Raw genomic sequence first — 24,447 nt, forward strand, 5'->3', positions numbered from 1 at the left:
ATGACCAAAAGTGAAACCCACCATAGTTTTCAAAGTAACAGAGATAGTCTTAGTTCTTTCACTCTTAGTTCATTGTAAATTTTGTGCATGGAGATTCATGTTGACAGAATATCCCCCAGACAATGTAAAGGGTTGTTTTTGAAAAACGCTTTTGCCTAATTGTGAAGTAAGCATTGCGATCGTATGTTGATTTTGGCATTACACTTTATTGAATTGTGCTCAAAAGTGCACTTCTTAGTTTATTCATGTTCACACTAGAGAGGGTGAAAAGTGTCTCTCTGTCATGGCAGAGGGAGAACTTTGTTAGTGATGTTTTAATAAAGCATATTAATACTGTAAGTGAGGATGACTTAAAGGACAAAATTCAGGCAAATGAATAGACGGGGCCATTTAAAATAAAGCACAGTGCCAGCAAATGTTACAAAATCATACAAAAAGAAAAATGCTGGTCTGGAATCACTGTCATCTAATCTATTTAGGCAACACATTCCTCCAGGGCAGCCGGTGTGTACAAAAGTATTCTTCAGCACAGTCAGTTATGACGTTGCCTTCTAATAATATATTTACATGTCATGGGGAAGATGAGCTAATGACAATGGTGTGCATTGGTGTTGATTTCTACCGAGATTACATCAATGCTTTAGGAATGTACAAGGCATATTGTTTTCACTTTTTCCCCAGTTTAAAATGCTTAGAGGAATCCTGGAGTTAGCAGGTGGTCCTTCTCAGTGATGGGACCAGTTACTCAATCAGCCCCACGAGCAAGTGTGAGAGCTTCAAATTAAGAGCTGGACCAAAGTAAAAATAGAAACCTGGGATGTAATCCTGGCTGAAACGTTCATTAGTCACGGCATAAAAATGCCTCTGCGCACGTCTGAAAATCGAATGGCATTACGTATTCACAGACTGCTGCGTGAGGCGAATGTTTTCATCGAGTTGGGCACGCCAAGAGGATCCTCTTCTCTTAGTGTTACCTGAGCTCATCGGTCTCTCATCTCCTGCTCATTATGAGCATAGCAGTCCTCCATTTGCTGTGAGAAAATTGACCAGTGTGGCTCAGATCACTTTTGTTGTGTCAATGAAAAGGACTCCTGAATGCAGCACAAGAACTGCGCTTCAACAGGTCCTTCCACCTTCCTCTGTAACTACTGCAAAGCCCTGCCTTTACTCATGGTATAATACTTCCCATGTCTGTTGGCAATACAAATTATTGCTCTTCTTGTCCAAGATAAAAAAGCATTACCAAGATAGATATATAGAACACCACATGATTATGGTTTATTATGTATTTGTACAGAAGGGCATCTCTGAACACACAACGTGTCAAACCTTGAAGCGTATTGAAGCGTATGTGCTACAGATGACATTAGATAGGTGCACAGAATGAAGTGGCCCCTAGAACCTCTAGTAAGGGCCCCGAAAAAGATACGGATGAGCCCACAGCATGATGCCTTTACCGAATGAGCCACCCAGCAGCCAATCATAATAGACATTCCAGACTTGTGCTGCAACGCTCTGGATTGTTATAATACCTCCCCTGTCACAAAGTAATCATCAGTGAATAAATAATAAGCTGTGACTGGCCCCTATGCACTCAACTCAGAATGACCTTCTCAGCTGAACAGCCAAGGACACTGAACACTACAAGATGCAAAGTACATGAATGTGACTTTAATAAAGCACAATGCGCTTGTTAAAAACCCCAGCAAAACATCTTTTCAGCAGCTCTCCTTCCTTTGTGCTTGTGAGCTGACCTTGGCCTGAAAATTGCTCGCTCACACTAAGATCTAAACAATGAAGAACAGGACCTGAAATTTTTCCACGTCCATGTATACTAGAGTTACAGTACAAGCAGGAATGAAACATAGATTACATGCTGTCCAGTCCACCAAATGAAAGTCTTAGAGGGGACACATGCTATTGAAAGTGCAGGGGAAGCACATTTTTTGGGGGGTGGGAGCCTGGTCCTTATGAGTGAGTGACAGATTGCTGATGGGTCACACAAGCCAAGGACTTTATGTGAATATGAGGAGCGGAGGAGGAAAGTTAACAAAAAACATACCCTAACTAATGACTTCCTTGCTTCCCTCAATACTGTTCGTACCAAGCTTTGATTAAGGAAATGAACAACAACTTCCATATTAAGTTTAGAATTATTGCTACAGTGTGCTGAGCATTCATTTTTAAAGGACCACAACCCTGAAGGAGAAATTAATTTCTCCACACATTGCATTGTCATATAATGAAAATGCGGTTTCATCGTTTATTCAAGTTTTTTGTTCACTACAGAGGCAGCACTTGTCTATCATGTATAGTACTGCCATGGAACAGACAGCTGAAAATGTCATAAACCTTTCTCCTCATATGATTGAATTGGTATTTCAGAAATAAATCATTTGTTTACAGTTTGTAGTAGTTATTATCACATTTTTCATTATTTTCATTCTGTCTCAAAAGGAAGAGTGTCCACTTACTACTGTCAAGAGCCAGCACTTTGTAAGTCGCTCTGGATGAGAGCGTCTGCCAAATGCCTGTAATGTAATGTAATGTAATGTAAGTCATTGAGCAAGGCTGAAACACTTAACTCTGAATTGGGAAACTTAAAAGCATGCTGGATGACAACACTGATTCCACTTAGGCTGGGGGGGAACATCTCATCCAAGCTCACTGGCTATGTTTCACATGTAGGGGAGAGTTGCCATAAATTATTTTATTCCAAAAATATTTAGCCTATGAAATTTTACATCCAACAGTCAGTGCTATGTCAGTAATCATTAGAATTTCAATTTTATTCATAACATAATTGAGTCACATGCAATTAAAACCAAAATGTACACAGTCCAATATAACATTCATAACACCACAGTAAATGAAAAACCCTATATATGTGCATCACAGGTTTTTCTCCTGCAGTGCTCCTGCAACCAAACGATGAGTTGAAAACACAAACTCTGTGTTCTAGAATCTAGATGTGTGAGTAGACGATTCAGGACAACTATGCTGAAGACGGAGTTTCACTGTCACGCAGTGTTGCCATATTGGGCGGGTTTCCGCCCAATTGGGCTCCTTTTGATTACATTGGGCGTGGAAAAATAGCGTTGGGCTGGTAGATGAAATTTGGGCCACTTTTGTCAAAATTAGGTGGGTTTTTGAAAATATTGTGAAAGCAATATTACCAAACAAGTAGCACATAAAATACCAGTACCGTTTCTCTGATGCAGTTTACTGCCAGTTGATTTAATTAATAACACACAATTCCCCTCGTCGACAACATCCAACAGTATATCCAACAATACCCAATTCTGCTTTGACCTCCACTCTGAAAAATGATTTGTCTTCCAACTCGGTTCCAGCTCCAATCTGCTATCTGTTTTTACAGCTGAAAGGAAAAGCAATGCTTGCTGCATGGGATCTTTTATAAAAGAAATTCAATATGGCCCATGACACTAAGCCCTGGATTCTTTTTATTACAGATCACAAACAAATTTGACCCATACCCACCTAATTATCATTAAATTACCAATGTCTTGTTTCCAAACAAAAGCAAAATCTGTTATAGCTAAAAATTCAAACCATTATTAGGGAAATGTCACTAAAATATTGCTTATGGGAGGAAGATTAACATGCTCCCACGATTCTTGGCATTCCTTAAATTTTACCAGATAAACAAATACCCAGCTGCTGCAGAATTTTATTTTATTTCATATTAATATATTATTGTAAAACATAAGATATATTGAGTTAAAGGATTATTTCTTTCTTTGAAATTACACTGTTTCCTCATTAAAACCACAATTTTAGAACATCCAATTGGCTGGCAGATGTTAACATTCAAAAAGAAACTGATTCATTGAGAATCTCACTTGGCATAAATCACTGAGAATCGCAAAAAAAACGGTCTTAAGGAAAATATTATTTTTGGGCTGTTGAATGTTCAGTGGAATTCCATGTAGCATGCCCATTTAAATTATTTTCAGCTCCTAAACAGTCATCTCTGATTACAATGAGGTAAAATGTATGGAGTGCATGTGTGCACAGAATATAATTTCACTTGAACTCTTTGGCGTCTAAAGTTTTCTTGGGGTCCAATTTAATTTTGAATGTGGCATCAGAATGAAAATAAAACAGAGATTGCAAGCCAGTTCAACATTCCATTGTGATATAATGTATTGATAATCCTTTGAGCTTCTAATTTCCCCTTGCCTTGGTGATTCTTTTATGACAGTATACCAGTATATCTTTCCACTTACAGTGTGTGTGAGATATAAAACAACCCAGGTATTTCAACTGAAGTCAAATTAATTCTCATCTAGGCTTTAGAAGAGTGCAGCTGGGTTCTATTCTTCAGTAGCAAAAGGCTATAAGAATTTCTGGAAAGTGTATTATTTGAGTCCCGTGCAAACATATGTAATGAATACATCCCACATTGTGACTTCTCCTCATCAGTTGTTGAGGAGGCATGAGCTTCCCATGTCCGATCAGCCTGTGTGGCTGACTAGATCTGGTTACAACTGAGTGCTATTTGTACAAGCTGCCCACATCTCATGCCATGTTCCAATCTTCTAAAGCTTACTGTCCAGCCTCATGTACACAATGAGAAATAGCAGCAGTCTCAGTGAATGTTGGCTAACTATGGTGAAGCCCTGAATTGTCCACTGTCACAACTGAAATCACAAATCTGAGACAATTCAAATTGAGAAAGAGTTAGATATTACTGGGATGCAATTTCAGAAGTATTCCCTTTTGTCAATATATGCATTTCTGTCAGGACCACTGTCATCAAAGTAGACTTTATTGACAATAAAGGCAATACAGTTATGTTTGGCGGTATGGCTCTGTTCTGGAGCTCTCCCGCCAACCACGCAGCCCACGTGGATAAGGCCGGGAGGCCAGCAGCCAAACCCCCCTAGAGGGGTACACACAGAACAGATCCAGCAGCAAAGCAAGTTCTTAACACATAGGGATGGAGCAATGCAATTTCTTAATACATAGGGATGGAGCAATACAAATTCTTAACACATAGGAATGGAGAAATGCAAATTCTTGACGCATGGGGATGGAGCTGGGGTGGTGGAGGGGATTTACGAAGCAACGTGCAGCACTTGCATGCAGGAGGAGCAGCCAAATGAGTAGAGGGAGGCTGTTTAAGTAGACCGCCCTGTTAGTGAATGTACTGTGATAGGCGAACATCACTCAGCTGAGCCATCAGCTGATTCAGCCGGAGCGCTTGACTCTCGTGGCCTGCCAGAACTACGCGATGCTCCATTTGTTACATTTGCCCTTATCTGAGGTAATATGGACCTGAACGCACCTTATTGCTGTTCCTGTCCTGCAATGAACAACAGAAAAACTGACTGGCCTCTAGCTCTGAATGTTGAGTGCTTCTTGGTTTCTAAACTTTATCAGAGATGCCATTGCCTATAAAAACAGATTATCTTCAAATGTTTCTTCTTGTTTGAAATCTCTTCATATAGCAATAGGACCGGACTGATTTCACAATGCCAAACAAGAAGCATAAATGGTGAACAAAAAGTAACCACACATTTCATTGCACATTGCACAGTGTGGCTCCATGCCCTGCATCCCAGATCAAGCCCAGATCTTGGCAGTGATAACTGTGTATAACGGGCCAGTAGAGGAACACCTGGCTGCTCATGCCATTGCTCAAAGGCGACAGATGTGTAGGGAGGATTGTAATGGCCAGGGTGTCTCCAGCCTCCATGACATCACTCTTCCTGTCCATTTGCCTTGTTACTGAATAAACAAGACCAGGTCAAAACCTAGTATATGGCTGGACCGGCCGATCATTGGTGTAACTTCATCACTCAGTCACTCAGTCACAGACATTCGCGTTTATAGGGCTGGCCCCGCTGTTGCTGTTCAGCCAAAAAGAAATGGAAACCCCTTTAATTTCAACCACATATGGGCGCTAATATACTATATGAAATGCTCACACATTTAGTTCAATATCCAGAGTAAACATCACTCTGGTTCTTTAATTGTCTTCTCTTCCCATTATTTTTCAGTGCACATCATTTTTTTCCCTTTTTTTATATTAACAGACACACGGTATTATCACACAACAAATAATAAATCCACATGATGATCATAGCACCAGCCATGACCAGAATCACATGACTAATATCACAATGACTGCAGACGCTGTGAAAGTGTCTTTAACATTAGCCATTTTTGTGAAAAACTTCCACCCCTTCAGGAATCAAAGTCAAGAGTATATACAGATGAAGATCTTAAAAACTAGGATACGTAAGACAAGTTGGACAAAATTGCATGAGAAAAAGGGAAGAACATTCAAAATTTTATTTCCATAAAATGCATTCAGTTGTCTGGCTTCAGTTTCTTTGAAAAAGCATCCTGAATCAATACAATAATTGACTGTGGTAGCCCCACATTACCAAACAAACATTCAAGTGAAAACTGGCCAAGGAACTTGGACTTGACACCATGTAAACTGACAAATCTGTGATGAAATGAGGCTCAGGATAGCTCATCAGTAAGAAATAGCAAAGATTGTAACTTGTGTATACACAGAGTGCAGCACAGTGACTCACATGGATTAGTCCTGCGGTTTGATAATCAACATGCTTACAACGAAAAACATAGCTTGAAATGACTGCATTGAAAGAAACTAAATTCACTATGTTTTTGGTGCTATTTTTAAGATTTTTTTTTTGAATCAGTTGAATGACTTAGCAGGGAAGCCCCCATTCACAAAGATTGCCAGAGTGCTCCAGAGAAGGGTTTTTCTGCAGCATTCTGCAGCATATCATGTGGACTACGAGGTGAGGACAATGAGCTGAATCCTCTTTACTACAACTGTGTGTAAGTTTTGCGTGTGTGTACTGGAGAATCATAATACACATTAATGGCTTGATCAAGTATTCTGAAACCCAGAGCTAGCCTGCTGAATGAAATGCACACGGTTCCTTCAGAAAGCCACCTGTGAAAGGAACAGCTGTCCTCTGTTTAGACTGTAAATGTGCGCAAGTAGCAGGCAAGTAGTTCTTACTGTATTGTGTTTCCTCTCTCTCTCTTTCAGTACACACATAGGGCCTATATATATACACAGTACAGTTTATTATTTCATTGACGTGAATGGTCAGGTTAAAAAAATAATCTCCGTCCGAAATAAAGAGAAGGGTTGAAAATTTGAAAAGCTTCAAAGGTGTGTTATTATTTTACCGTCTGTTTTCAATATACCAGTTTCCAGTGGACGTAATGAATCATGCTTTATTTATTAAGAACAAAAGTATGCTTCAGTACTATGGCGTTTCTTCAACAAAATGTATTTTTAGGATGTTTAAAGTGTATTTATTGTAAAATAATCATAACTAGGAACCTGTAAAATGTAGCTTTAACTACTTGTTTTAACCCAATTAGTGACAAATAATTGCATTGGAAAGTTCTAAAGTCACGCCCACTTGTCCATCGTTTTCAAAGAATCATTTCTTAAAGGTTTTTTTTTTTTTTTTAAATGCAATTGTTTTAGTCAATATTTTTAAAGAATCTCACTGTCTTACTGTAGTCAGAATTTGGGCAAGCTAACATGCAGCCTTCTATGAGATTCCTGCTACCACCGTATGATTGCTTATCAGTGAAACAGCAATCTTCTTTCAGTCGTACAATCAGGGGGTTTAACATGTTAGCACATTAATCTGGGTTTATTGTTTGCGTTGTGGATTAAGTTGACAGGGGTGACAGCTCTTAACATGCAGCAGGGAGTGGAAGAGTCTTTTCAGCGATTTGGACAAAGAGGGCGGTTGTGGTGGGCCACAATAGCAGCATGTGCCGTCGGAGCTCCAGAGCTAGGCCCGAGACACCTGAGGCCAGGACATCTGGTGGCATTTGGCTCTGGACGAGAGCCAGGCGGAGACGCACCGAGGGGCACTGTTCAAGTGTTTATGTTCCTCCGACACTTCCTCTTATCTTTGTCCTCATCGTAACAGTCCCAGTACTCTCTAAATCCATGTGCATAATACAAGACCAACTGTCGCAGAATTCAAAATGTACTACTGAAACTTCAATGCCGTGCGCATAAAATTCTGTTGTTGTATTCGAGTATACTTTTTGGGGTCTTGATATGCAAATCAGCATACAGGCAGCTCATCTAACTGGCTCTGAAGAAAGATGTAGAAACAAAAATGTGGCAAAATCTTTGTGGAAACACGAGCATCAACATTTTGTTTGATGTACGAAAGGAAATGGAATTGAACCAGCTTATTCCTTTTACTGATGTCTTACTACACATTGTGAAGTTGGATTGCAAAACATTTTTGTTGTAAGCTGCTTCAGTCATTCGCGGGTGAGCACCTCTTTCACTCTGTCCTTTTGTTTTTGTCCTTCTTTTCTCTGATATGTTACGGGGCACAATTCTTCCCTTGTCCACTTGTGCTTGGTTGGCAACACCCTTTCACAGCAGAGCCGTTAAGAGCGACATGTTTCTCTCCGCAGTGAAACAGCATAACAACAGGGCCACATCTGATTAGCATTCGCAGTACCGTCTCCCCGTTCCCTTGGTATTTTATTACCACAGGTGCAGGGGCATTCATTGATCAGATGCACACTACAGGCGAGGTCAGCCTAAATTGAAAACAGCTCTGTTTATACACCTGCGCGTGTGAAAGGTCTCAGGGAGCAGGGGTCTGAATGGAGCGTAGGCCTCACTGAGCACGTGGGGGAGGGGTAGCGTGTGGGGGGTGGGCAAGTTGATTGGACAAGCCTGACCTTAAGATGCAAAACAAAAAGGGGCCAATGCCATTCCCAGAAGAGCAGAGCCCGCCTCACACTGCCTCCCTGTCTCGCAGGTGCGTGGCGTAACTCACAAGAAGCCCGTGACCTGGGTCTCAGACATTTCACACTCTCTCGCTCTCCTCCCGTGCCTTGGAGTGACTGGCGCACAGACGGAGTGTGACGCGTGAGTACATTACACACTTCTGTGTATAAAGTGTGCAACGCTATCCGCCCCAACCCCACAGGTTTGCATATTCATCCCGTGACGTGTGTTTGCGCATGATAACCTCCCTCAACACTATCATGGATCGGTGACCCATCGAGGGCTTGTTTGTAGAAACGTGCAACAAAAACGTCTATTTTTTTCTCAAATCCTTTGGCCTCCTAGTTGGCTCACACAATTTTATTTTTGTTCAAAGCTTGTCGGTTCTGTGAAAGTGTCATTGTGCAATATTTTCTCTTTTTTTTATTTCTAAGCTAAACAGCAGGTTGTTGTTGCACAGGATTGATGTTGTGCATGGCTTCAACCAGCGGACCCCACTGTGTTTCAGCTCGTTTCTCATCACTAGCAACAAGTTTAGACGGTTTGTTTGATGAATGTCGTACAGAGTGCGCAACGGTGCTTGAGTGAAAGGCTAATTTCTGTGGAAAAAAAAGCTTATTTTACTGGAAAGTTAATATCTAGGGGAAAATTAAATCAGTCTGATAATTGAACTACCTGTTTTTTTCAAGGGCTGAGCTGGCTCTGATACTCTGTTATAGCAGTAATTGTAGGGTGACGATTGTTTCATTATTGGTCATCGGCTTTCGTTTTCTTTTTTTCAATGTCCTTTCTTCATTTTCAGATGTCCATTATCCGGCAGTCACGGAGCACCAAAGCATGATCACTGCAACCTGGACAGCAGCCCATCACGGTGTGCTGTGCTTCACACACTGTATGCACATGCAGGGTAATTCAGAGATACCCGTGCACTTTTATAGCATGAATGCTGAGGGTTAGCAGAGGCTATGAACACTGTGATACAATGCAAGAACATCTAGCATGCTTGTGACAACAGGTACAGAAGTGATGTCTTTCCCATCTGTACCGAAGCTCTATTATTAATATTTTTTCCATCTGTGCATTTCTGAGAACAGACCACAATAAAGACAGGTCTGTAACTGATAATGGGCACATCTGACATGGTGTGGGGGAAATCTCAGATCACACACCTCTATTTTTCCATCTCCATCTTGGAAATGGCTTTTTTCTGTTTAGGCCCTAGCACAGTTTGTCAACTCTGAGTCTATTAGTTCGCAAGTTTAAAAGATGTTAACGTGCCCAGAAAAGAAAAAAACTACTCTTTTGAATCTTTTAAACAATTCAAGCAATTGCTGTTTTATTTCACTGATTGTCTTCATTAATTCAGTAAAAGTTGTAGTTTGATTCATTTGCAAGCCGATACTTCTCTTTTTTATTCCCAAAATTTGTTGGGTTAAGGTTAGACACTTCACTCAGCAAGACACATTACTTCTAAATCTAAGTTTTTATGGATGTGTACAATTTAAAGGTTACAAAACTACCCACATTCAATATCGTATGAAATAAAATCTGTTTTTGTAAGTGTCATTTGAGGAAACGAGTGACATGAGGAGCTCAGCTTTGCATGATAAACCACAGGTGATTTTCTGGCTACCCTGTGTTTAACATTCCTCAAAGCCTGAGTCGTATGCCTGAGCTCAAAACGTGTTAAACAAGGAACACTGTGTGAGGACATAATCAGCACGTTTTGGTCAAGGCTCCAAACCAGCACATCAAAACACAGCTTCTCCAAATGATTTTAAATAGATTTCAGTGTAATGATTGGGGGACATATATTTGGCTGTAACATCAACCAGGAGGAGGGAAGGGTTTTTCTCTGCAGGTTTATCTTTGTCTTATTGCTTAAGATTGACTGCAGACCTTGTAATCTCTCATCTGAACCACTGTAATGCCTTGCTGGCCGGCTTATCAGCGTATGCCATCAGACCCTTGTTACAACCCGGTCTAGGTTCAGATCGTAACAGGTTGAATGATAAGGGAAATGGGTAAGAGAAACATACTGCTAACCGACCAGTTACTCCGGTCCCTATCGGCCTATCAAAATCTAACTGAACGCTGGCTAGTCTTTGAAGGGTACTGGGCACGGGGCAGCTTTGAATGCTGAACTTCGGACAGTTAGCCGATGGTCGGAAACCATAAGTCCGAATGGCGTACCCCCAACGGAACTCCAATCAGCAAACAAAGCAGAGAGGGTAGGCAAAAATCAGAATCGAAGGGAATGAGTCACTGGTCATATACAGGATCTAATCTGTAAACAAACCAGAAGGGCTAGTCAATGAAAAATAGGGTAAAATACGTAAAGTCAAACGAAGCAATCACTATACACAACTCATCAACCACAAGTTCGAAGAGCTAGGTGGCAAACGGGGGCTTTTTCAAGCTGAGTAATTGAATACGGAAACGACCAATCAGACGACGAAGCGGAAAGACGAAACACACACGCAACAGAGACAAATGTAAAACACAAACTTACGAATGTTGTTACCAACCTGGTCTTCAACCTGCCAAAATTCATACATCCTATATGACTTTTGAACACTATTGACTGGCTTCTGATGGCTGTCTGTATTCAACACAGATATCTTTGTGCCTGCATTCTATACAGATCTCTCTATGTCTGTATTCAGCACAGAGCTCTCTGTGGCATGGCATCACACTGGCATGGAATGGTAATGCCCCTTCTTATCTACAGTGTAAAATGAAACCCAAAGACAATAATTTCCACATGTAATACATTTGCCTGCCATGTGTAATTAATTTTTTAAAAGTTGCTTTAGCTAAAAGCCTTGTAAACAATTTGTTGATTTGCCATGAGCAAATGCACATGAATTCTGCCCCTCCGACATTACTGGTGGGCTGAGGGGAGAAAAAAAACATGGCTGGCCAGCATGTGTTTCAGGGTAGTCCTTGTGTTTCTCTGTGCCCTGGGACGAAACGGAAAATCCGGGACGAGAACCCGTGAAAGGTTATTCACAAAAGTTCCTGTCAATTTTTCCATGGTGACTTGGGCTGACGCTGTCCTGTAAGGGCTTTCCTATTCATAAACATTGGTTACAAGGGCTTTTTTAGATAGAGAACTAGAGAACACTCACATGGGATTCATGGTGGTTTTGATCTGTTTCTTTTTTTCTTTTTTCTTCCTGAGGTTGTGCAGTTCTTGGCACCCTAAAAGGACAGGTGTCCAGATTTTATGAGCTATGGAGTTGCCTTTTGCGGTTTACCACCCCTCTCTTATTTCTAGAACGGAAGGTGCTGCCTAGGATTCTGTAGAGTAGTTACAGCTCCCTGCCCGTGCATTTCTTTCTGCTTTTTGCGTGTCTTTTAGAGGGCTGCCCATCCTCTCATTATGTTACACATTTGGTGGCACGAGCAGGGAGCCTGATGAGAAGGAAATGCAATGGTCCAGGCATGGGTGTGCCAGGGCCTGGGCTAGGAGCTGTGTAGAGTAGGTGCAGACAACGTGCTGGAAATAATCTGCATGCCCGATTTAATGCCGCTATATGGAGAGAGAGGGGCAGCTGATCATCTAGGGTTAGCCCTAGGCTTCTGGCAGTGAGGAGCTCTGAGTGAGGCTCCTATAGCATCTAGATTTATGGAGGGATATGCAAGAAGTGAAGACCAGGGGGGAATGTACTGTATAGTACCTCAGGCTGGATAGTCCACTATCAAGCATAAGATGTCCTCTCCTCAAATGAATATGCAGGTATGGTACATCTGCCTGTGATGAGAACTACCCACATCTGCTCCTGTCATACGCTGTTCCACTCCTTCTGTCCTCCAGGTTGTGAAAATGTATTTTGCGACCTCCTTGGTGACCTTCATTGGTTGGTAGTCTGCCCGAAACCGTTCGGGCATGCCGTCCTTACAAATATGTTCCACATAACTGTTCCTGCAGAGAAAGTAACCAGGATGGGGAAGTACGTCAAACATGCTATGGAGAAGCAGCAGTTGTTCCACTCCTGGAACCACTCTTTCCGAGGGCACCGCCTTTATTTTGGCCTTTTCAGTTGGAGGTGAGTATGATGGCCTGGCAGTATTTATCAAGCAGCTGTGCCATCAGATCTTCCTGTTGCTTCAGCACTTTTTTTTCAGGTTTCCTTCTTGGTGGTAAGACTGCAGGGATCCCTCTGCTCTGTGTGTGGCTCTGATGGTGCTGCTATCCAGGCACACCTTGTGTGAAATGTGACACTTGGCTATGCTGTCGACCTCTGAAGGATTGATGGTTTGATGACAATGAGCTTCTATAGGAGACACCAACCTTCCAGTGGGTTACTGGCTTCTCAAAATCAGACATTTTTGAGGTGTAAAAAAACAAATGAGCCGTTTGGTGTGCACTGTCTGTGCCCTGTGCTCTCTCCATCAGTATACGCAAGATCTGATCAGGGAATCCCTTCCTCCTCTGATTGAAGGCTTGGCTTTTGAGTCATTAGACCTTAGCCTCAGTCATGTTTACCATAGAAAAACAGGCACGGTCAAGAAAGCCTCAACTCACACAAACAGACACGCACACACACATACACACACACAGGAGACGTCCATGCATGCATGTATGCTTATGGCACAGTCTGAGCCTTCTGAGCAGTCCCTCTCGTGTCTGTAGTCATGGGGAGTCAAACTTCTGCAGACTCTCAACTCCTGTGCAGCTGCACTACTGGCCTCGATTCAGCACTTTATCAGGATGTCAGCTGTACATCCACACTCCCTGCTGCCTCACACCACCACCTCCCCCGAACCAAGGAGCATGCTGGCAAAGACTCACTTTATAACCCCCCACACTCCATCACAGGCACCAAGAGTACATTGTTTGTTTGTGTGTGTGTTCATGTGTGTGGGTGTGTGTGTGCTTCTGTGTGTGTGCGTGTGTGTGTGTGTGCGTGAGTGTGTACACTCACACACACACGGATGTTTGCGGGCATGCATGCGTGCCTGCGTGTCCATGTGTTGAAGCAAACAAAAAGCCGTGCATGCATTTGTCTCAGAGAGTGACATAATAATCTAAACTGAGCCGTGTGGGCTGCCCTGGTGGCTTGGAGGATCAAGGGCTCTGCCACATGTCATCAGATGACCTGGGCCATGCGCAGCCTTGAGCGTCCAGAGCCACGGAGGGAAAGTCCCACTTCCTGCAAAGCTAAACAGCTTTCATGTGGCGCGCTGGAAATGCATTTGGGCTGCTCGCTTCAAAATAACTTCAATGCCCGCAGCCTTAATCTATGGGGCTCATTTGCAAGAAAACAAAAATCAGGCAGGCAGCCTGTCAGTTTTTTACTCTTTGTCACGCGTGTGAAGTTACGGTACAAATTGTGGTGGGCCAGAAACACTGAGGCCCCGATTAAAGTTAAAAAGTGGGTACTGCGTCAGAAGTGTTGATGACAGTAATAGATTTGTGACCAAAATAAGCTTCCAAACATAAAACAATTTAAATATATATATACAGTGAACAGCATCAGGCTGTGTACTTCGAAGTGAACAACGTAAAACAATTTTAAAAATATATACATATTAAAATATCAGAATACACACAGTATACTATGCATCTCACAGTCTGTATTCAATCCACTGGGTTGAGCCACTGCCTACTGTGGCCGTGATTTCTGTGTCGTACAGCTGTTTGCTGCACAGTGAACAGCATCAGGCTGTGTAGTGCTCAGTGAACAGCATCAGGCTGTGTAGTGCTCAGTGAACAGCATCAGGCTGTGTACTGCACAGAGAACAGCATCAGGCTGTGTACTGCACAGTGAACAGCATCAGGCTGTGTACTGCACAGTGAACAGCATCAGGCTGTGTACTGCACAGTGAACAGCATCAGGCTGTGTACTGCACAGTGAACAGCATCAGGCTGTGTACTGCACAGTGAACAGCATCAGGCTGTGTACTGCACAGTGAACAGCATCAGGCTGTGTACTGCACAGTGAACAGCACCAGGCCGTGTACTCCACAGTGAACAGCATCAGGCTGTGTACTGCACAGTGAACAGCATCAGGCTGTGTACTCCACAGTGAACAGCATCAGGCTGTGTACTGCACAGTGAACAGCATCAGGCTGTGTACTGCACAGAGAACAGCATCAGCTGGATACATCTTTTTCAGAGGATGCATGTTCTATTATCATGAGAGAAGATTTCCAGAGACGGCACATATATATATACGTGTATATACTGGAAACTAATTCTGGCAACTAAGTAATGATCCTATATAAACATTGTCATTTTGCCATTAACATTTTAAAGAGCATCATTGATTGATTTGACTGCAAGATTGCAATGCTTTACATGCTTGACAGTCTGACATATTTTGTGCATTCATTGAACAACAGCTTCCCCTAGTGGAGTTGTTATAGCAGCAACCTTCTTACTCTTTGGTCAATAGTTTTTGAGCAATTTAATTATGGTAAGGTCCATAATGTATGAAATCGCAGATTCTGAACAATACTGATTCTGGGTGTTTTCTGCCCATTTTTAATGACTATTATAGCGTACTCTACTTATAAGATGTTCTTATCCAGAGGGACTTACAAAAGCATCCAAAAACGCTATATCCCTAAGACCCATTTTTGATGCATTTCTCTGACACAGAGGCTGCTAATAGCTCATAAACCAGAAAATGAACAGTTCCACACATTTTGGACAAAGCCCCAAGATTAATTATGTAACGCAATCTATCTGTGCCTCTGCTGCCCCCCTGCAAATGAAGCTGACCCTCTACAACATTCCTATGGCTTCCCCTCGAGTATTCAGCCTTAACAAAACACACTCTAAGTTCATTATCTTGGATAACTCCACAGGCCTAAATGTTTACAGTACTCATCTCTTGAGCACCACATTAACAAATCACAAGTAAGCAAGGAGTCAGAGGATGACGTGTCATTTGGCAATGCAGTCCAAGTCCATGGGGGGGCGAGGACAGCAATACCCTGTTCTGGTTCAGTTAGATAAACAATAAATCCATTACTAATATAGGGCTAGTTCACAAATGTTTGACAGGACAGTGCGTAATTGGCATAATCTTAATTATGATCTGGTCTTGTGGAATGCAAATCAATGCATGAGGCTTTGTTTATTAGAAGTGCTTAATCCTGAGGCCAAGGACAATCGAGATGTTATTGCTCCATTCGAAACAAATGTATTCTGTGGAGGTAAATGTTTATTTTAGTTTGCAGGGGGTCAGAAATTATTCAAGCGGCCTGTCTGTGCTGTCAGTAATATTGTTTTTCTGTGTTGAAATATACTAAATCGTTAAAGGTTCTGTCTGACTTTTTATAAATGCTGAACAAAAAATGTGTTCCAAAGCTATACCAAGACAGACAATCACGGATCATCTTCGTGATTACAGAAAAATCTTTTTCCAGTGGCTCATCAGAGCTGTACATTTAGAGAACTGCTGCAAGCCATCATTTCATTTTTCAACACATCTTGCTCTGCTAGAAAGACTTTAATGGGTCCTGGGTCTACATTTTCAGATAAATAATGTGTTCCTGAAGTATCTGTCTAGAATGCTTTCTGGCAGTACAGCCAAATATCCCCCCGAGCTTTAGAGCAACTATGTGTTTCCATCAGTGTGCCTATTGAAATGACTTGTCTTATAAAAAAGAGAGGTCTGAGTCAAACTTTAACCTCATCTTATGCAAATGTAGCTAAAAACCTAAACCACGTACATATTATAAATTTAAAGGACAGGACTGGCTGAAGCCTAAGATTATTTCGCCATCTAGTGTTTATACCTAGTTAAAATGGTGTTAATAAGCACAACGACAAGAATAAATACTCTAACCTTACCCCAACCATGTTTAACAAAAGGGACTAAATGAATGTAGAAAAACAATCTTCAAATTACCATTCCCATTCAATGTTCTTTACAAATGAATTATTATGAATTAAGTTTCAGATAAATATTTTTTTTTTTTTTAATAAAATAGGCAGTACAGTATGTATGTATTAATAATTATCCAGGTTAATTGTTAACTGTTTAAGCAGACTAAAAGACAATGACAGTTAAAGGATTACACCTAAGAGATACGAACATTTCCATTGTTGAATTGTCAAGGGAAGAGTCTTTGCCCCAGTGTGACAGCTGTACAGTCTGACCTCCGCCCTTCTGTCAGTTCAGGAAGCATAGACCCTGGCATAGGGGTACTCCACCCTAGCTTGTATTTCACCTCCTAAAACAGCTCTAGTGGTTATTGTAGGGGGAACAATTGTATCAGTGAAATATACACAGCAAAGTAATGGAATTAATAAGTAAAAGGGTTTCTTATATTTCTGGTATTTTTTTTATTCGTTTGTTGACAGTTTGGAAACACCAAATCTGTACACAGCGAGAGGATGAGGACTCAGTGACATCTGTGAGGAACACTGTAGCATTTAACTGACAAAAATAGTGCAAATATTATGCTGGTAAAAACAGAACTGGAACATTAAAGATGCTAGACGTCCACATGGATAATTTCAGTTGATAAAACTACATTACAGTTTATGGAAACCAGGAAGGGAATCAACATACACAGAAGTAAAGAAATGCTACATCTCAGTTCATCATTTTAAAGGTAAATCCGTAAGTCATCACAGCCCTTTTATTGTTGCCATGTTAAATTTCTAGTTGGAATTATTTAATTTCTAGATTCATGTGCTTAATAAAGATACATACAGCACAAGATGAGCCTGTCCATGTCTTAGCCCAAATGTCCCGAAGAAATTCTCACTCTGTCTCAAGAGTGAATTTATCCAAATCTAAATTTGGGCCAGTACTTTACTGGTGGAGTGCGCTTTTGTCCACTGTCCACCTTGACCGTTGGCGGAGGGGCTTTTGGTGCAGGCTGGGGGGAATTTTGGCCCTCTTTGCTCTCGTCCATGATGGTGAAACCCCACTGGGACCTCTCCGGCAGGCTGAACCTGGGCAGAAAGTGCGTGGAGGCATGCTGGGATTTCACGCGGGGACTGGAGCCCATTTTGGCCTTGCCCCTCTTGTTCAGAGCTACAAACCACTCCCTCCCACTCCGGTGGTTCCTGTGTATCAGAGAGGAGTATGTGTTATAGCTGCTGTCCTGCAACCGCTCGCGGAACTTACACTCCTCTGTGAATTCTTCCTGAAAGAAAAGCACAGAGAAAAACTCATTGGGACCAGGGACCACGGACCGTGATTCTGAAACAGCAGCTTAAAGATCTGTCGACTTAGGGTCATACTCAGCATCATATGTTTTTACACGAACGCATTCGTTCACTCGCCAACATTCCGATCACAACAAAAACATGGAATTTTGTCAGGAACAAACTTTTCTACATCAGAGACTTTCCTCATCCTGCCAGCCCTACATGATAAAGGGCAAGAAAAATGACAACTTGTCAGACACGTAGCATAACATCAAACTATACGGGTATGCCAGAAATGACAGGAGGTAAGGCCATCCAACACGCACAATGCCACCAAGTACCCATGACGATAATCACGATTCTAAGTGAGACACTTTCAGTGATTGTTTAGTGGGTGTGTTCCTGAGAGACATCAATCATACAGCAACTATTTGGAGAACTCTGTGCCTGTCTTTCAAACCCACAGCTCATCGCAACACAGAAACCTTCACAGGCCTATAGCTCACCTTTAGTTTATCCAGCCTTTGAAGTCAAATTATATCCTGTATGTTATGATGTTTTACCAAATACTGCAGTAAACTGTAGACTTACAGTATGTGGCTTATAAGAAAGCACCAGCTTCCTTCATATCAGTGGAAGGAAGTCTGAAAATACTTTGTACATAACTTTGTCACACAAGTGACATTCAGCTTATCACTCAGTAACAAACATGCCTTTCAGTAAGGAAGACAACAGTGATCTGTACTTTGTGTAACAATTCCATAGTAAAACATAGTGGATTATGTATATGACCATATAGTATCCAAACATAGGGTAAATGCATAAATAAAATGTGAAACGAGGTTGTTAATCATAGACTGATGAAGTGACAATGTTTCCAAATATAGTGCCGTCTGTACATATTTGGACAGTGACACAATTTTTGTGGTTTTGGCTCTGTACTCCAGCACATTGGATTTGAAATGGAACAATGAATATGAGGTCAAATTACAGACTGTCAGTTTCAATTTGAGGGGATTTATACTGGGTTATCTGTGTATGAATTTCAGCCCTTTCTAGCCCTTTCTAGGTCCCCCATTTTAGGGGAGAAAACGTAATTGCATAATTGGCTGCTCATCTGTTTCTTGGCCAGCTGTATGTCTTTGCATCATTAGTTCATGCACAATGAAGCTAATAAAAGATCTTGAGTTGATTCTCGGTGTAGAATTATCATTTGGAAACTCCTATCTCTCAACATGAGAAGTGCCACTATCAGTAAAGAAGGCCCCCTTGTGGCTGACAAATCTGAATAAATTGAGCAGAGACGTAGTCAAAACATTGGGTGGGTCAAAAATCAACTGTTTGATACATTGCTAAGAAACAAGAACACACTGGTGAGCTCAGCAATAGCAAATGACCTGGAAGACCATGGGAGACCACTGCAGTGGATGACTGAAAAATGCTTTCAATTGTGAAGAAAATCCCTTTTTCAACCATCAAACAGATCAAGAACACTGTCCAGTATGTAGGCATAGAGGTGTCGAAAACTACCATAAAAAGAATACTACATCCGCATAACCTCAGAGGGTTCAGGACATTTAAGAACAGAATGGTCAGGTTGTAGTTTTCTAAAAAGTACACACAAAAAAACACTGAGTTCTCGAACAAAGTCTTACTGACAGATGAGACTTATGAGTATTAACCAGTATCAAAGTGATGGAAAGAGGAAAGCGTGAGAAAGAAATGAACTGCTCATGACCCAAAGCATACCACCTCATCTGTAAAACACGATGGTAGTGTTACAGTTTGGGCATGTATGGCTGCCACTGGAACAAGCTCACCTGTCTTTATTTTTATCATGTGAATGTTGAAAAATTCTGAAGAGTTACAAAACAACAAGTGCGAATCCACAATAGCTGCGACCGCACACGTGCATGCATCCATGTGTGCATGCATCCACGCACACACCCTCACACAAACACGTGACCTCTTCTTTGGCTCATGACCAACCTTGTGCAAATCTGTGAATCCATTTGGGGGTTATGCGCCTTTTTGTGATAGGCCACGCCCATTGCCACAATCGGCCTGAAAGCTACTCAGCTCTACCTTCAATCATGACCAACCTCCATGCCAAATTTCAGCCTCCTGGGGCGAAAACTGTGGCCGCTACGAGGTGAGACACTTTTGTGGTCCAACCGACCAACCAACCGACCGACAGACAGAGCTATACAGCTGCGGTCGCAGCTAATTACAAAACTTGTGTCACTGTCCAAATACCTACAGACTGTACTGCATCCTATTTAGACCTGTAATATCTGAAAACTAAGCTTGTCTCTGTCCATGGCTGCTGCAAATTAATATTTGCCCTTGCATGTTGCAGTACATATTGTTTTGTCTTAGATCTGCTGTACTTCAAAAACACTGATGTGTGGTGGTCGGACCATTAGTGTATTTTAGAAGAGATAAAATATAATCCAATACATGTGTCCAAAAATGTAATTAATGTGTTTTCAGCTTCTTTATTAAAAATATGTATAGCCATCAACACTCAAAACATAGTACAACCATTAGCCTTGCCTGTTATTAGAATTGATTACATGTTTAAAGGATACTTCCCATCAGAAGAAAACAATGTGCATTAGTCTCCTTATCAATCAATAGAAAGACAACTGCTCAGTATGAAAGCTCCTCAATATTAAATATGAGAGTATAACAGCATGACACAGCATAGCAACGCTGCTATATTCTCATACTGAAGTGCAGCCTTAGTCCATCTATGCACTATTGCACAATACAGTAAATTTGACTTCAATCAACATGAACATTGAATAATCACGAGTATTTTTTGTTTCAACAATATCCTCCTCCTCACACTCACAAGAATAGCATCCTCCATCATGTTAGTTTCTCTGATTGGTAACAGCAAAGGGTCTCGTCTGAACTCAAGTTCAACTTTGTAGTCGAACTGTGAAGTTCCCGCATTGAGAAAACCTACATACGGTTGTCTAATAATCTTAATGAACACTCACTGCACCTAGAAGCACAAAGAGAAACGTGCAAAGCTAATAACATCCTTGCATCCCGTCACATACATAAAGTTAATAGCTTGTGACCTCTTGTACGCACAAAGTCGATAGCTGCTCATATCTTTCCAGACCACTATGTCACGCAACTGATGAAGGAGTCCTGGGCATGCGCTGTTTGCATGAACGGCATCAGAGTGAGAGCCGCCGTTAATGCTGAGAGAGAGGGTTTCTGGTTCCACCGCTACCTCACTCTGTTTACGCGACGTATTGATTTTTCTCCTCTGGTGTATTTTATCAGCCGCTCCAGCCCCGTTTTTAATCCGGGCTTCCCATTAACACACGCGAACAGACTGCTGCCTCCATCAGACGGCCGGGCTCCTTCAGAGCAGAATGGCTGCGGAGCTGGCCGGCTTACAAACCGCAGCGGGTCGGCTGTGTGAGCGCGGTGCGGATTTGAACTCTTTCAAGAAGAGAAACAAAAACAGGATGAAACGTGACAAAAGAACACATTTTTTCTGGACAATTTATAACGCAACTAAATTATTTTTGCTGAGCTGTCTGAGCTGGGGTGGGGGGGTTGGGGGACGAGAGTTGACAAGAATGAACAACTTCTGAAATGAAAGATGTCAATTAAAGAGCTTCTTCAGAAGGAGTGGATTAAAATGTGACAGACTTACAACAGCATGGAGCCTTCCCCTTTTGTTCATGGATAGAAACCTTCTGCTGAGAGCTCCTCGTATCCCTACGACACCCTGAGAGATTGCAAAGAGCTCCAGCAAACCTGAAATGGCACATGGAAAGAAGTGAAGAGGCAACCTTCCAGCAACGAATCACAATTTAACCTAACAATACCAGATGGGGTGATGTGACTCAACTAGGTACCACTACAGTTTATTTAAATGCCAAATCTAGGGACTGTTTATAACATTTTGGCAAATGTTCCCATAAGCCTACTTCAGAGTCACAGCATGTGCAAAAAGGAGGTGTGCTTTCACAAGATACGTACGCCGATTGCCAATACGTCTCTCTTAAAAACAGCCCTACTGAGACCGACATGCTTGTAGTTAAAGCTATTTGGCAAAATTAAGGTTAATACATTAATAATATATTTTATATTAGTAAGATTGCAATTTATTTCTTAGCTATTTATTATATAGCTATTGGTTCTCAGTACTGTATCATTTACTAATACTTATTTCTCTCCAGAATAGGATCACTTGCCTTTCAAAAACAAAAGGTCTGAAATTTGATTAAAATGGACGAAATAACTACATTTTCTACATCCCCCAATAATCCACTATAATGACTAACATCAGGTTGGTGTACCTTGTGGGACTTTTCGTTTATTTATTGTGAATCAGCATGTTCACTTGGCTCCATAGCAAATCTTGCTATTACTTTGCCAACTGAATAACTGGTCACTCTTGACACTGTAGCCCTTTCTGTTCTCAACTAGCATGTCTGCAATTCGATCCAATAATGTGCACAGTCATTGTGTACAGTAATGTGAAAGCAACAATAGCATTTTTTAAATTTATTTGACTAAAACAAGTTCATCCAAGTAACGTCTGTAAAGTACAAACTGAGATGTATTAATTTCTGGATTACAGGCTCCTATTGCTTTTAGGCTTCGTGTATGGCTGCAAAGAACAGATTAATCGTAATGAGTACCCATTCCTTTCTTTTTTCCCAAGTATTAAAATGCCTGAAGTCCAGTGACATCTGAGTTACAGAAGTATTGTTATATAAATAGTATTGGATCAAAACTGCGGATTCTTTAGAGGGCCATCTACAACAGAGGACCAAGTAGAATCCTAATATCTGTAAAACACTGCCAACGTGTTGGAGTGTTGTTCTGCAATTTATAATGGTCCAACTTAGACCCCCTGGGATGCAAGCACTAAGAAAGAATCTTAGTTACATCGTAGTTAGGGTAACCCGTGCAGCTTGTTGTTTCTGTCTTTAGTCATTTTGCATTGGAATTAAACCCATACTGTACGTTTCAAGTTAAGTTTCAACCAGAACACAGCCACCGTTGTGATTATAGCAATTACAGGGGGTCCCTGTACACTGACACAACATCTGTATAAGAGATTGTAGGCCAGTTGGGCTGAAGTAAAATAGCATACCTTTATTTACGTACCAGTAGGGTCATATTTTTAAGTGGCATGAAAATAGAGAACATGATAGAAATGTGCTTTGTATTCAGTCTGCATCATCTAGCTGAAGTAAGATAACCATTTTGAATAAGGGCTTGTCGCGAGGATGACAGCTTGACAGCTGCATACTGTACCATATTACAAACAGGTTTTCATTAACGGCCATATAGTAATTGACCAAATGAGCATTTCCAGAACATGCACTCATAATAAAATACAGTCATAAACCTGCAGCGAGAATACTGGCAGCGTGCACAAACATTATGCTTACCAATTATTCATTAACTTACTCAACTGGTTGGGTTCATGACTCCCATTAACTCTGCCATCCGGATGAATCTGTAGATGAAAACCAATGCCAACCCTACAATAAAGTCTTCCAGTCCTGCGCCCTGAATTGATACATTCTTCGAGAAGTTGATCTCCCAATGAAACGTGGTCCGACGTTGTCACGGCGGCAAAGATAAACAGAAGTGCAAAAAGAAAACACCAGCAAGGAAAGCGCATTCTTACTAAAACGTGCATGCTTTTTTGGCTAGGCAAGTTCTCGCATTTTGTTGTCGATCCCGGGTGCGATGCACAGGTAACTGTGCGCGCAAGCACGCCGTTACAGCTCCAGCAGGGACAACCATAGCTGCAGTGGATGGAGTTGTTCTGCGGGCACCGAGATATTTATAACACAAGTGATCTCACTGCTTGATGCATGCTTGCGTGCCGAAGGATGCTACACTGTCCACATTCTCCGTCAAAAAAAGATTCACCTTGTTTTAGATCAGTCCGCCCAATAAGGACAAAAATCTAGTTGAAATCTACAGCGCGCCATTGCATTGATAAATTTGTGCCAGAAACGCCATACAGTATGTGTGCTCATTTACGCACGAGGAAATAGATCCAAAATGTGAGATGATTACAACTATTATAAATCGTTACACAATTTAAAGGGAAAAAAACCCATTCCGAAGACACTTAGCCTGTAAAGAAAGTCTGCCCTTAAAACGACCACGTAAACTACTGCAACAGTTTTTTTTTGTTTGTTTTTTGACATACTTCAAGCATGTTCCTTTGGTGGCGTTCTTCGAATACTACAATACGTCGAGTTTATCTACTGAAAACAGATAAAATAAATCAATTTGCTAAAATAGTAAACATTTACCGTATCATCGTGGTCCTTAAGCGAATGAAACGGATTTGCTCAGTTACATGTTTTGAAGGGGAGACTAGTGCACACGCATATCATAGTACATGACCTTGTCGTAGCCTTTAAAATTACCCCATGGAATCACCAATGAAACTTAAAGCATCAGCAGGTTATACATTTCGAAGGATTACTTTTTCTCTTGAGTTTAATATGTTACAAGCACTGAACCC

General features: G+C 41.4%; 1 protein-coding gene across 1 annotated transcript; it reads right to left on the reverse strand.

Annotated features, from left to right (window-relative positions):
* Positions 1–17,098: 17,098 nt before the first annotated feature.
* On the reverse strand, positions 17,099–23,903 carry LOC135239452 (fibroblast growth factor 5-like). Its single transcript, XM_064308115.1, has 3 exons — positions 23,370–23,903; positions 21,598–21,701; positions 17,099–17,911 (listed from the first exon to the last, which is right to left on the reverse strand). Exons 1-3 carry the CDS (start codon positions 23,602–23,604, stop codon positions 17,546–17,548), a joined length of 705 nt encoding a protein of 234 aa, XP_064164185.1. The 5' UTR covers positions 23,605–23,903; the 3' UTR covers positions 17,099–17,545.
* Positions 23,904–24,447: the final 544 nt, after the last annotated feature.

Source organism: Anguilla rostrata, chromosome 14 (genome assembly GCF_018555375.3).
Source record: "Anguilla rostrata isolate EN2019 chromosome 14, ASM1855537v3, whole genome shotgun sequence".
Taxonomy (NCBI): domain Eukaryota; kingdom Metazoa; phylum Chordata; class Actinopteri; order Anguilliformes; family Anguillidae; genus Anguilla; species Anguilla rostrata.

What these genes read in the sequence shown, in the direction of transcription:
- LOC135239452 (XM_064308115.1), bottom strand. Translation starts at nt 23,604, where the DNA reads ATGCACGTTTTAGTAAGAATGCGCTTTCCTTGCTGGTGTTTTCTTTTT. An exon ending in TCATGAACCCAACCAGTTGA is followed by an intron (nt 21,702 to 23,369) that starts GTAAGTTAATGA and finishes GTGCCATTTCAG; the next exon opens with GTTTGCTGGAGCTCTTTGCA. An exon ending in GGGGAAGGCTCCATGCTGTT is followed by an intron (nt 17,912 to 21,597) that starts GTAAGTCTGTCA and finishes CTTTTCTTTCAG; the next exon opens with GAAGAATTCACAGAGGAGTG.